Below are 13,047 nucleotides of genomic sequence, written 5' to 3'. Positions count from 1 at the left end.
TTAGAAAAGCACACAGATTTATTGCATATCAATCTCATGTATAAATTCATTGTAGCATCGGAAAGATTACATTTGGTGCACAGTCCTATTCTACGGCATTGACCTCAAAGTCAGCTCTGCCTGGGCTTCATCTTGAAGACGTTTCTCTACGCAAGTACTGCTCACAAGCCCCGACATGGAGTCTGCGGGTCTCTCTGCCAGCGACGTCCCACGTCATGTCTTTCTGTCGTTCTCCGCCCACAGAGATTTCCACGGGAATTAAGAGCTGCATCTGCTTTGTGCTGGAAACTCAGGACGCCTGGTCATGAGGACATAGACCTAATCACGTGTAATAAGTGCATCTACAGAATTTTCCTTTCCATAAAAATTTCACGAATAGACACAGTAATGACCGCTAAACACGAGTCATGCACAGTTTACTGATAACAGAAGCAATTTACAATCAGGGGACATGGGACAAACACTAGCCTCCCTCTCAATGGTTTTTTCTTTTTTTTTTTTTTATAAAAAACATTATATGAAAACCAGACATTTACATTTGATTTCTTTTCAACACTATACAGTTCTAAAAGGAAAAAAAGAAACAAACAAAAACCAAAAAACCTAAACCGAATCTGTAAGGGAACACTGGCAAGAGGATGACATGACACAACGGTTTGGGGTCTTGTTGGCAGGTACACATATGTGAGCTTCACATGACGTGTTCTGACAGTGGGGCTCGGCTTCCCTCGTCTGGAAGAGGACGGTGACAATGAGAAATGCACTGAAGGAAGCCTTCCGAATTGCTTTGTTCACACGTGAATTGCACATTTGGGAACTCAAGCTGCCTTTTCATTGTCGTTTCTTTCATTTTTTTTTCCCCAAAAGTGGGAATGCAAATCCGTGACAGAAAGGAATACAACGAAAAATCTGGAATGGAAGGAGTAAAGGAACGTCCTCGGAATAACGTAAGAATGTCTTAGTCACAGTATCACTCGTTGCTACAGACACAGTTTCATGGCTTTTGATACCCGGCTGACCTGCACTGACCAGGAGCAGCTGTGTCCTCGTGTCCCCCAGCTGGGACGGAGGAGAGTGCCCGGCTCCCCATCCGTCCATCCCTCTGGGCGGCAGTGCAGGGGTGCGCTCTCCCATGGCACCACCCCCCCACCCCCCCGCCAGAAAGCACAGTGAATACAGCTCAGTAGATTTCAGTCACTTGGGCAGGGAGATGAGGGCAGGGGGCAGGGGGCCCACAATCCAGTGCTTCAAGGCTTCGAGGCTAACGTGTGTGATATGTATTTCGGCAAGTGCTTTGCGAATGCTCAGGGAAGCAGCTAGGACAGACGAGGCCGGGCGCTGGGGCCACGGAGCTGCTGGGCCAGCCAGGGTCCTTGCACGGGGGTGGCCGTGTGGCTGGGCGTCTCAGGCGTACCCCGTCCACAGATCCCCACTCTGGGGTGCCAGGCAGGCGGCAGGAATGTGTGCCTTGGTCCCACTCATGAAGGGTCTGGCTGGCCAAAGGGTCAGGGCCCGAGCGTCCTGCCCGACGGCCCTGGGAATGAGAGCAGCAGTGGAGTGTCTGAGCAGCAGAGAGAAGTGCGAAAAGGCCTCCTTCTGAATTTCCATTTGGGGGTGTCAAATGAGGGAAGCACCTGAGGCTGGATGGAAGGGCACTGGGCCTGGGCAAACCTGGCACTGGAGCCCCCCTGGGTCATAGCAGTCAGCCCAATGGCCAGCGGCCCTGCCGCACTCGTGCTCTGAGGCTGGGATCTGGGAATTCTCTCATCAGATCCAGGCTCCCTGGCCCCCAGGGGTCTCCCGGCACTTGGTGGCGTCAGCGTCAAAGGTGCTGGGGCTGAGTAAGCCGGGCGGGGCCAGTACTGGAGCCCGGGGCCCAAGGACCAGGGAGGGTGGCTCGCTGTGGTCTGGGGCATGCTAAGCTTTGAGCGTCCAAGGACAGACTCCCCTAAACCTGCCAAGTGCTCGGGCCTGAGGGGCTGAATGTTTAGGAGAAACTGGGCTTGTCCTAAATCGTTTCTAGGGGGACAAAAATATAGGCCTTAAAATGTGCAACTGGGGCTCCTGGTGTGGGGAGGGGTTGGAAAAAAAGAAGGAAAGAGAAGCGACAATGCTTAGGAGGATCGGCCGACAATGACAGAATGTGACAGCCCACAGAGAGACCCGGGGGAACAGCAAGGGCAGCCCTTGTCTGCCCTGCAGTGGCCGAGAATAGACACTTAGGTGTCCATTAGTCCAAACTGCCTATTTTAGACAGAGAGAGTCCTATAGCAAAAAAAACCAGACACCTTATTCTTTAGCAGAAGAAATCATATAATTTGGGTTTACAGAAATGGGGTGTTTGGATCTGAGGTTGGCTTTTCAAAGGGACTCCCATCAAGGGGACGTGGACATCCCTAGCCACGCCGGTGGGTCTGGCCGAGGGAGGCTGCCGGCCGGAGGTGTGAGCGGTTAGGTTTGCAAATCCTTATGGATGAGCTGGCCAGCTCCTCCCGGTGGTCCGGGGGGGGGGGGGGGTGTGACATTCCAGCCTGCGCACTCGTGTAACTGGCCTCCACACGTGCCTGGGTGGCTGTCAGTCTTACCACCTCATGTGCATTTGAGAAAGGAGGTGAAGCTCTTTCACTGGGATCCGCGGCTGGTGGTGCCCTCAGGGGCCTCCCCATGTGGGTCTCCAGGGCGAGGCTGGATACCCTGGCACCCACGCCGACGACTGTGACCTGAGCCGCAGGGACCGGCTGCTCGTACACTTCCCGCTGCCCCGGGCCATGCTGAGGACAGGGCCACCACGACACGCGATCCATACTGGTTTGATGTACACTTTTTTTTAAGGGCAACTTGGGCGATTTTTTCCCCTCTAGTTGGGAGATTATTACGCTTTTTTCTTCCAAACAATAAAAGAAATAAATAGAACACTTGTCGTAAATGCAACTGAAACTCAAATTTAACAAAAACACATGATTGTCTGGAAAACGGGCAGCAGTGACAGCAGGATTGTGGGGGGCCGCAGGGTTCATTTGGCACATTACAAGTCGCCCGCTCCTTGGCTACCGGTCACACAACACACAACCTTATCACACGGTTTTGGTCCTTCACTAGATACTTATATTAACATTATTTCTTCACAATAAGAATGTCTAATGCCAAAAATACTGTTAAGGAAGAAATAAAATAAGAAAAGAAATGAATTAGAAAAAATTACAAGTTATATACAGATTAAGGTAAATTCCATCAGGAAAAAAAATTATTATTTGAAATTGGCCCCTACGGGAATAATTTAAAGCCCATTGAGTGGAGAAGCAGACTGGTCCCCAGGGAAGGGTGGCAGGTCCCCAGGTCCTGTGTGGATGCCCTTCCGTCCTGGAGCCGGTCCCACCTGCCAAGAACCCATGCAAAGAGCAGGAGTGGCACTTGCGTCCTGGATCCTGGTCTCAGGCGTGTGGAGCTTGGTGCCTGGAGCAGGGGAGGGGGCATGCCCGCTTCCTTCCCCTAGTCCGTCTGACGGAGGTGGGTGAGGGTGGAGGCGGGACGTCTGTGGCCAGCAGGCCCTGCCTTCTAGAGAGTGGCAGTGGAGCTGGCACAGGGGTGGCCGAGGCACAGACCTTGGGGGCAGGGACACCAGGTGTCCGGCCCACCTCTGCGCTGGAGATCAGAGCCACCACTCCGACCTTCTCCACACAATTGGGGGCCTTAGGAGGAGCCGAGCCATGAATGACATGTCAAAAACGACAGGCACATGTCCCATCCCAGCCTCAGGGAGCCCAGGACGGCACAGTCTGAAACAGCTCACAGGGGAGGGCCACGCCCCTCGCTTCTGCCTCGGGGGACCCAGAATCACCTTGGCTTTACAAACAGGGTCAGGGATAGAAAATTTCTCCATTATCTACAGTATAAAGAACGCACCCAACGCAGTGCCAGTTCCCAGCCAGGCGTGGGTCTGCAAATAAACTGAGATTTGAAAGCAATGCAAAATTACTTTTAAAAAACAATTTGCAAGTCATTTTTCTTTTTTTTTTTCTTAAAAATACTGTCTATTTTTAAAACCACATGCTTAAATAGACTCTGTCGTCCATAAGGTTACCAAAAGGGTTATTCTTGTCGTTTTCATTATAAAAATCATTTGGGCAATCTCGTCCTCAGAGCGCACCCCTGTCTGTCCATCCCTTCCAGGCCCGGAAGTGGCCCCCGGATTCCGGTTGGGATTCAAATCCTGCCCTCGCCCACAGGGTTGATTCCGCGAGGCTGTTCCCACAAGCTGTGCTCTTCTAGAATGAAGTTCTCGAGAACAATTCTTAGAGACAGTGAACTCAGTGAGTGCTTCCGTAGCTTCCGGTTTCTGAGTTTTCGTTGGAAAAGCTAGAGCTGAACCACGGTGGGAGGGCCGGACACTGAGGAGTGGTCAGACGCAGGTGACAGTGGCCTCCTGGCCCCAGGCCATGCCAGCTCCCCGAGGCCCTCGCCTTCATCGTCCACAGCTGGGATTTCTGTCGGGACTTGGGGACTGAGGAGGCCTCCTGGGCCTGTCAGAGGTGGCTGACCGGGTTAAAGGCTCCAGACTCGGGGGTGGCCCCCGTGCTGTTCATCCAAGCGTCCAGGGGGCTCTGGGAGGGGGCGTGGAGAGCAGCGTCCTCAGAAAGGGACAGCATCATTGCGTATGCCTGGTAGGGGAGGGGACACAGGACACACAGGACAGGCAGGTGAGCGGCGTGGGGGTCCGGCTGACCCTGGGCTGGCTCTGTCCTCACCCCTTCCCGGCCTCCACTGCCCTCTAGACGGGCTCAGATCCAGGCGGGAGGAGGAGGAGCAAAGGTGCAGGGGTGGGTGGGGTGGAGGGGGGTGAGGTCCTCCAGAGAGGCCAGGAGGAAGAGGGGTGGGCAGGCGGGCGGGTAGAGCAGGGAGGCAGGAGGGCCCTGCTAGCTCGTGTGCAGAGGGGAGCCAGGACGCCAGGGCCAGCACGGGGAGCCCCTTGGCTTCTTTGGGTGCTCACCCCTGCAAGCACCTCCCCACCCCACTATTCTCTGCCTGCTGATCAGCAAACGCTTTGGAAGGGCCTGGGAATTGCTGCTGGTCATTGCTAAGCCCCATCCACAAGTCACTCCCTGCCTGGGGGGCGCCTTGTGAATCACTATGGCGACAGCACAGACCTCCGTGTACTTCAGGGAAATGCATGTGCAGTGTCTAGGAGCCCAGTGTGGCTCAGGCTGTCCCCAGGGCAAGCTTCTGCCACAAGTCACAGGGCACAAGGTGACAGGACCGGCCGCTCGCAGCAGGCGGGGTGACGGGGAAGCCCAGCCCACGTCCCCCCCGAGTTAACACTCTGGACAGAATTAGTAAAGAGACACAGACAGACACGCAGACGTTTCGCTGAGACTAGGGGTGGGCCGAAGATCGCTGAACGAGAGCCCGGGCCCGTCAGACCTGAGGGGACCCGGAGGCAGGGTCCTGCACCCACCTACACCACGGATCAGAGAAACTGGAAGTGCCTGGGGTCACGCCGGCCTGTCACGGCCCATCACAGCCCAGCGTGGAGTCTGCCTGCCTAACAGGAAACCCCTGGGCTGCCAGTCACTCTCGCAGGGTCCCAGAGGGAGATGGGCCACGGGCGGCGGCCAGCGTGCTGGAAACCGGCTCGGGGACGCCTCCCTCTGGGGACAAGAGGACGGTGACCCCATGTCTCACGTGCTCTGCTCTTAACCTCTGCCTGCCTCACTCCTGCTTGCAGGGAAGTGGCGGCCACCTGGGTGTGTCTCTAGCTGATGCAATGAGCGTGGGACGGCCAGTGGGTCCTGGGTGTCCCCCAGGCAGGCATGGGACGGCCACGTGAGAGTTGGGCTGCCCCGGGCGGCTGTCCCGCCTGGGGGTGGGGAGGGGCAGGCTCTGTGGGTACCTACCTGGTTCTTAGCCTGCCTGTACAGTGTCTGTTTTAAAGTCTCAGAGTCTAAGGTGGAATTAAGCACATCTTTAACTCCAAACGCTGCCTCAGCTGCGCTGCGGAGATCCAGCCCTTTCCCAAAAGTCGGCGTCGGCTCCAAAGCTAAGAGACCGCCTGGTGGCTCCTCAGCACACCTGCACCAACGACCGGAGAGGGCCTGGCGTTAGCTGGTCTGGCCTCCGGCCACCTCTCTGATGCCCCAGGCCGGCTCTGTGCCTACATGCACGCCACGGCGTCTCCACGAGTCACATGCACAAGGAGACAGACACATGGACACATGGACACTGGACAGAAGCCACATGGATGCAAGAAAGTGACGGACAGAGAGCCACACAGGTGCGAGTGCGTGCACACAGGCTGCAAGCAGCAGGCGGGGCACCCAGATCTCTGGGGACCAGGACAGACAGTGAGACCTCAGTTCCCGAGACTGGGCGGCTCTGGAGGGCTCCAGGCTCCCAATCCCAGGACCCAGGGGCGGGGAGAGGGGAACAGCCATCTCCCCAGGGCCTCCCCACAGGCTCTTGGAAAGCTGGCAGCCATCACCGATGCTGAAAGTAGGCCGTGAGCAGTCGTGCTGTGGGCAGTGGCCTTGGAGGGCACAACTTCCCAAACTACGGGTGGTCAGCGCCCTGGACCCCATAGCACCTGCGGGAGGCTAGACGTCACGCCCTGGGCCGACAGGCTGTGTGCAGCTGGGCCAGACATGCCTGGGGTCCTGCACCAGCTTCCTCCATGCCTCCCCTCCTACACTCTGCTCCCACGTCTCGGGAAATGTGTGTGTGCGTGCATGCACATGTGTGTGTGCATGTGCATGTGCAGTGAGTGAGCAGGCTGGGCCCTGGCCCCGTCCCCAGACCCGGCCTCACCCTGGCCTGCGCAAGGAAGCCCCTGTGGTAGAAACACCCGCGGGGGGAGTGTGACCCAGCCAGGACGGCTGGTTCTCTGCTAGTTTGAACACAAGTCACCCTTGTGACACGCAGGCCCATCCCTGGAGTGGCCCAGAGGCCGGCACCCACCTTCGGCTGTGGTCGAAGCCCATGGCCAGGGAGGTGGGTGGCTCCTCGTCCTCATCCTCGTAGGCGCCCTGGGGCTCGGGAGTGGGGGACACGGCGTCATCCTGGGACTTCCCTGCCAGGCTGTCGTCGTCTTCCTCCTCCAGCTCGTCCTCTTCCTCCTCTTCCCCATCCTCTGGCTTCCCACCAGTGAGGCCCGGACACTGCTGGGTGCCGTCCAGGTCTTGGACCTCCTGCCTGGAATGACACGGGGGGGAGTTGGCTGCGGACCCCAAAGGCTGCAGACTCAGCTCTGGTCAGCTCTTCCCCCAGCGACTCCCCCAACCCTCCCAGCTCCCTCCGAAGAGAGCCTGCCTTTGTGGTCATAAAAACCCTGGCGGCGACACATGTGCTGAGGTCCTGGGCTACCGTCCCTGGGGAGGGAGTGATTCAAACAGAAAAGGATGGCCGGGCACGGGCACGTCGACAGGGCTCCTGTCATTCCAGAGTGGACACCGGGCATTTGGGAGAGTGTGCGTGTTGGGGAAGGATGCGCTGGCCAGCCTGGCAGGCGGGGGTCCTGGGTGCTGGAGCTGGGGTCGGGCATTGCACAAGGGATGCCCCGGGAGGGAGGGATGCCTGCTCCTCCTCCTGGCCTCGGGGACACAAAGACATGGGACGGCAGAGCGAGGGTGAGGGTCCCCTGCAGGTGGAGTGTCTGGGTCCCGGGGTTCTGCAGTCAGGGCCGGGCTGTTGTCAGCAACGGAACCACCAGGACAAGTTTATTGGAGACACAAGTTCCTTGACTTGTAGACTTTCTCATTTCCTTCAGAAAATGCCCCCAGCATGTGTTCAGTTTGTTGGCAAGTCTGTGATGGGTGGGCTGGGCCCAAGCAAGGGCCACCAGGCACATGTCCCACACACAGGCAGCGGGACACTTGCTGAGCTCATGTCTGGAACCGAGTTCTGAGCCGCCAGGCCCGGCTCCCAGGACCTCGCACAGCCCACGGGAAAGCCGTCCAGTGCTGTCAGGGGAGACGGGTCCTGCTCTCAGCATCAGGCAGGGGTGGCGTCTTCTCCCATGGCCTCTGACCGCCAAACGTGGACCACACTGAGGTTTTGTCCTCGTGCAGAGGGACTGGGCTGGGGACCCTGGCTGCTGGGCTGTGGGCCGGCTTATCTTCACTGCTTGTGTTTCCGTGAGCAAGTATACAGACGGTGACAGCTGTCCTGCCTTCCAGCATGCCGAACTGGCTCGTTTCCCTGTCACGCTGGGCACACATCTGTCACCGCCAGCACTGAGACTCCTGGAGCCAGGCCATGTGGGCCGGAACTGGGCCTGCCTCCCTCCCTGGCCCTCAGCGGGGTGACCTGTGCCCTCTCAGTGCTGTGAGAACACCCCCACGCTGAGGACCGTATGAACAATGCAGGGACCCTGGGTGTTGGCATTCGGACACTGTCCTAACCCAACACGAGTGCACTGCGCAGTTTTATATCTAAGCCCCTCGCCCCCCGCCGGCCCCACACAGAGCATCTGCCCGTTGGCAGGAGGCTGCATCAGGCTGGCGCCGGCAGGTCAGGGCCGGCTTTGCACAGAGCGGATGCCGGATGAGCGTCCAGGCCTCCAAATGGCTGCCTGGGGAGTGCGAGTGTCCCGGGGCCACAGGCACACAGCCCCACCCCCGGCTTCAGCCACAGGAATCTTCTCTCCCTGTCCTGGAGCCCGAAGTCCGAGCTGCAGGTGTCGCAGGGCTGGTCCCTCTGAGGACGTGAGGGAGAACCCGCCCCAGGCCTCTCCGTGCTCCTGGTGGCTGCTGGCGTCCTTGTTGTTCCTTGGCTCACAGACGTGTCACGCCGTCTCTGCTTCGTCTTCCCACAGCCTCTCCCATGTGTGTGCGTGTGTGTGTCCACACTTCCCCTTTTACAAGGACCCAGTCGTACGGGATTCGGGCCACCCAACTCCAGTGTGACCTCATCTTCCCAAACAAGGTCGCATCCTGAGGTCCTCAGGGCCAGACTCCAACATACGGAGTGGGGTACACAATTCTGCCCATGGGGTTAAGGGGGTTGTGAGCAGGAAGGCCGGTGGGCCCTGAATTCTCTGACGGTCAAGAAAAGGAACCCAGTTCTGAATGAAGACTGGAGCACGTGGCCCCGATGGGCCTGCCAGTGACGCACACTTTACGCAGAGTGGCTGACGGACGCCAACTGTAAACAGGGTTCCCACTTGTGACAAAGACGTGGGCACCTCCTGCCAGGCTCGCGTCTCTCTGGGCGAGGCCTCAGCAGGACAGGCCGCCCGAGGGCTCAGCCTGGCTTCCCGAGAGACTTGGGGCGGCCTCTGCTGTCTGGGCCTCAGGGGGCAGTGGACGAACCCTGGCTGAAATGCTCCTGAGGACGCTGGTCTCCTGGGGGCCTCTCCTCACTTGCTGGACATGGATGGGGAGGCCCTCTGGGCCTCTGGGCCTGGCTGTGTGGCGGCAGCAAAGCACCCCACTTCTTTGGGCCTCAATTTCCCATGTGCCTGAGGCCTGTTGGGGCATCTCTGGCTCTTTGACAGCTGGTCTAGCACCAGCTTTTTACCCCAGGGGAACCTCCTCCTGGGGTCTGATGTGTCCTTTGGTGGGGCGGGGGGGGGGGAATCAGTGCCACACCCCAAGTCCTGTGATCCCAGGTTGTGCAAACACCCTCCTCATTCCTGAATCCACATGCTGCCATTTTTCTGTGCTGTGTGCACACGTGTGCATGTACATGTGTTTAAAGGGACAACACTCCTGTTTGGAAACCCTTAGTGCCTGGGATTAAACAAACATATTCTTGAGTCTCACAGGCTGGTAGGATGGTGGCAGGAATCCTCGCCAGGCCATGCGCGGCTGCACCTCTATGAAGGTCGAGGCCAAACCACGCCAGCTGCCAGACAGCCTGTGTGCTGGGTGCTGCTCTAGGTGCACAGCCTGTGTCAGCAGCCTCTCCAGACAGAGAAACTGAAGCAGGGAGGGGGAACCCTTGCTGAAATTCCCCAGCTTCCAGGTGGCAGAGCCTGTGGGTCTCACCCTCTGCTGTGGGCTCCTGGTCCCCACCCAGGTGTGCCCTGGTGACTGGTGCTGGGGTGCGGTTCAGGTGCTGGGATGGGGCGCCCCTGCTTTGGGTGAGGCCACACAGCCCTGTGGCCCAGGATGGGTTTCTTACCGTTTGTCTGTTCGCGTCGACGCTTGGTTCATCTCACTATTGGCAATAAAGTTTCTGATTTCAGAGAAATATGAGTCTTCCTTCTCGTCTAAAAGTGCGTGGGTGTCTGACTCGGAGGTGGGGGAGGAGGCGCTGGTTCCCAGGTGGTTCGTGAGGACCCCAGCGTGCTGGCTCACTGTGGGGACAGGGGCATCAGAGGGGGGCCCTCAACTGAACCCCTCCCCTCCCCTTACTCCTCTCCTCTCCGCCCCCTCCTCTCCCCTCCTCCGTTCTCTCCTCCCTCCTCTGTTCTCTCCCTTCCTCTCCCCTCCCCTCCCCTCCTCCACCTCACATCTCTCCCGGTTGCCCCCCGTCTTTGCAGCCCTCCCTTCCTCGCTCCTGAATCCATCTACCCCAGCTCTGGGCCTGCAGGACCGGCCCCTGGGTGTCCCGGGTGGTCTGCCGCACGGGCTGGGGCCCCACCTGGTGCGTGCTCATGCTCGTGCTTCTTGAGGTGTCTGTCCAGGTTGGTCTGCTGCCCAAAGCACCGGTTGCACAGGTGGCACTTGAAGGGCTTCTCCTTGTTGTGGATGTTACGGACGTGCCGCTGGAGGTTAGAGGAGATGCTGAAGGAGCGGTCGCAGTACTTACACCTGGAAGACACACAGGACTCAGAGGAGCCCCAGGGCTGCCCTCAGGGGCCCTGGGAGCCGCATGCACCCCCCACCCGCAGCCCTGCAGGACCCTGTGCCCCAAGGACCCTGGGTGACCCAACTTGAAGGTGGTCGTGGTGCCCAGAAGCAGCTACGCTTAGAAAAGCAGGTATTCTCCCCTGGCCCTCTGGGGGGAGAGTCACGTTGGGATGCCCCCGAGGGGTCGAGTACCCAGTGGGGCCCGTGCCCCTGGGTGCCCTCCGTTTTCTGGTCTCCCAGCACAGAGGCGGGCCAGGCAGGTCCATGCCGGAGGGTGGCATTTTCCGTGTGGCCTCAAGGGGGCAGCATCACCCCACAGAAAGGTGCTCAAGCTGGTGTCCCAGAAAGACGGGGCCCAAGGTGCTCCCTGAACCTTCCTGCCTGCAGAGACACACCCACCCTGGTGCGGGGCGGGCAAGGAGAACGGGGCCTCAGTGGGTCCTTGGGCTGGTCCCATTTCACTGGGGGCCTCAGCTTGCCAATCCATTACTTGGGGGCCTTAACTGCCCTGAAGGTGTGTGGGGGGCCCCCAGCCTTGCCCCTGTCCGGCCGCCTCCTCTACATGGACCTCAAATGACCACACTGCACCTTTTGGTGGGGGGCAGCTAGCCCTGCATGCTCAGTTTGCCTGTGTGCGCCTCTGCGGTGGGCACCACACTTGGGACAATTAGAAGGCACTCCTTCCTCTGGAAGCTTCCATCGCCTGTCAGAATGCTTTCCTGACATCCCAAGTTTAACCAGGCAAAGTGCTTCAGGGCCAGAAAATGGCCACGTTGAACAATCTGAGACACCAGCAATGTGATGGGGTCCCCGTAGGGGTGGGGCCCTCGTGCTCAGAGGGCAGAGAAGGGGAGGTCATTCTCTCCAGTTTGCAGAGGGGGGACCAAGAGCCAGGGCACAGCACAAGCACCAGGAACCCAGCCGGACACAGAAACAGCCGGAGCCGGGGAGGGCTGACCAGAAGGAACCTGCCACGCTGGGCTCTGCAGTCCCCACGCTGCCTCCTCCTGGTGGTACAAGGCCAGGCCAGTGACCACTGACTGACACCCGCTCTGTGCGCCCACGTGTGCACATGTGCAGATGTGTGCAGAGAGCACACATGTTAGTGGGCATGTGATACACGCACACCTGGGCACACACCTATGCACCTGGTCTTCAGAACCCCAGGGACATTCTGGAGCCTCAGAGGCGCATGAGCACGTGGAACGCTGACCTATGCTCGTGGAATTTCCTGTGTGGGAACGAGACTGGCCTCCCACGCAGCAGGCAGGACCCCAGCTGCCGGTCAGTGCAGCCAACCAGTCCCAGCGGGCACACTCCTGGCAGCCTGAGTTCATCCACAGGGACGCGGCCGGCCAGCAGCTGGACCTGTCATAAGAGTGGCCGCCTGGCATTGGCCCAGGAGGGCCCACCCCAGCCAACGGGTCTGGCGGCCGCGCCAGTGCACTCGCGGTCCTACAGATGGAAGCGGCCTGAGGACACTTCAGGAGCCTGGCCTCTCGGTGGCCAGGCCAGTAGGGCCGTGTCAGAGTGGCCTTCACAGAGCCACAGGCCAGCATGTAAGGCCTGTTGCTGACATGTGACATTCGGAGGCCTGGCCCTGCCCAGGGAGTCTGATCCACCATAGCGCACACGAAAGGAAGCGGGGAGTGTCGCCCCGTGACTGCATCCCACCTGCCCAGCCTAGGAGCTGGGCTTTCCCCGCAGGAAAGGTGACAGCGCTGGGAAACCCTGTCCTGGGACGCTCAGAGCCTCGGAGTCAACCCCACCCCCTCAACCTCTGGGATAAAACCCGGCAAGTTCAATGACAGACATCAGGCAGGGCTGGTGAGACAGGACCCCAGGGCTCCCCCACGGTGCCTTTCTGGGCTTCGTTCACTCAGTTGCTGAAGCTTCCAGGATCTGCCTGGCCTTCTCAGCAGGTGGGCAAGGAGCAGCCTGTGACCTACACAGGAACTCCCCAGGCCATGGTCCCCGGGCTCCTCCTGAATGACACTCAGCCTTCTCTGCTCCCAGCCCAGGGCTGGCCTGTTGGGCCCTCCTGGGGCCAGCTGAGCCCCCGGCCCCTGGGAACGTCGGGCTTTGGTCCCAGCCTGTCCTCTGGCAGCATCATGACGTTCACTGGCCCCAACTTGCACCCACCATCCTGGAATCCCACACCGGGAGGCACCACTGCGTTGTCTTTCGTGGCCTGAACAGAGGAGGAGTCTGGCGGGGTTTGAGCCCTCGCTGAGGCCGGCAGCCCCAACACAACAGTCCAGGA

General features: G+C 59.3%; 1 protein-coding gene across 3 annotated transcripts in view; it reads right to left on the bottom strand.

The window, feature by feature from the left end:
* The window catches only part of PRDM16 (PR/SET domain 16), a 317,843-nt gene continuing 304,796 nt past the window's right edge, over window positions 1–13,047 (bottom strand). For 2 of the 3 annotated variants that reach the window (XM_074334225.2, XM_074334226.2), the window contains exons 13-17: window positions 10,576–10,745; window positions 10,114–10,288; window positions 6,949–7,182; window positions 5,892–6,066; window positions 1–4,658 (exon numbers count right to left, since the gene is read on the bottom strand). In XM_074334225.2, the coding sequence (XP_074190326.2) occupies window positions 4,524–4,658; window positions 5,892–6,066; window positions 6,949–7,182; window positions 10,114–10,288; window positions 10,576–10,745 (889 nt within the window). In that variant the 3' untranslated portion in view covers window positions 1–4,523. The remainder of the gene's footprint in view (window positions 4,659–5,891; window positions 6,067–6,948; window positions 7,183–10,113; window positions 10,289–10,575; window positions 10,746–13,047) is intronic. The other variant, XM_074334230.2, reaches the window with a different exon arrangement.

This window comes from Rhinolophus sinicus, chromosome 14, assembly GCF_057876585.1.
Source record: "Rhinolophus sinicus isolate RSI-liver-muscle chromosome 14, RSI-T2T, whole genome shotgun sequence".
Taxonomy (NCBI): Eukaryota; Metazoa; Chordata; class Mammalia; order Chiroptera; family Rhinolophidae; genus Rhinolophus; species Rhinolophus sinicus.
This window is presented reverse-complemented; position numbering and strand designations above follow the sequence as displayed.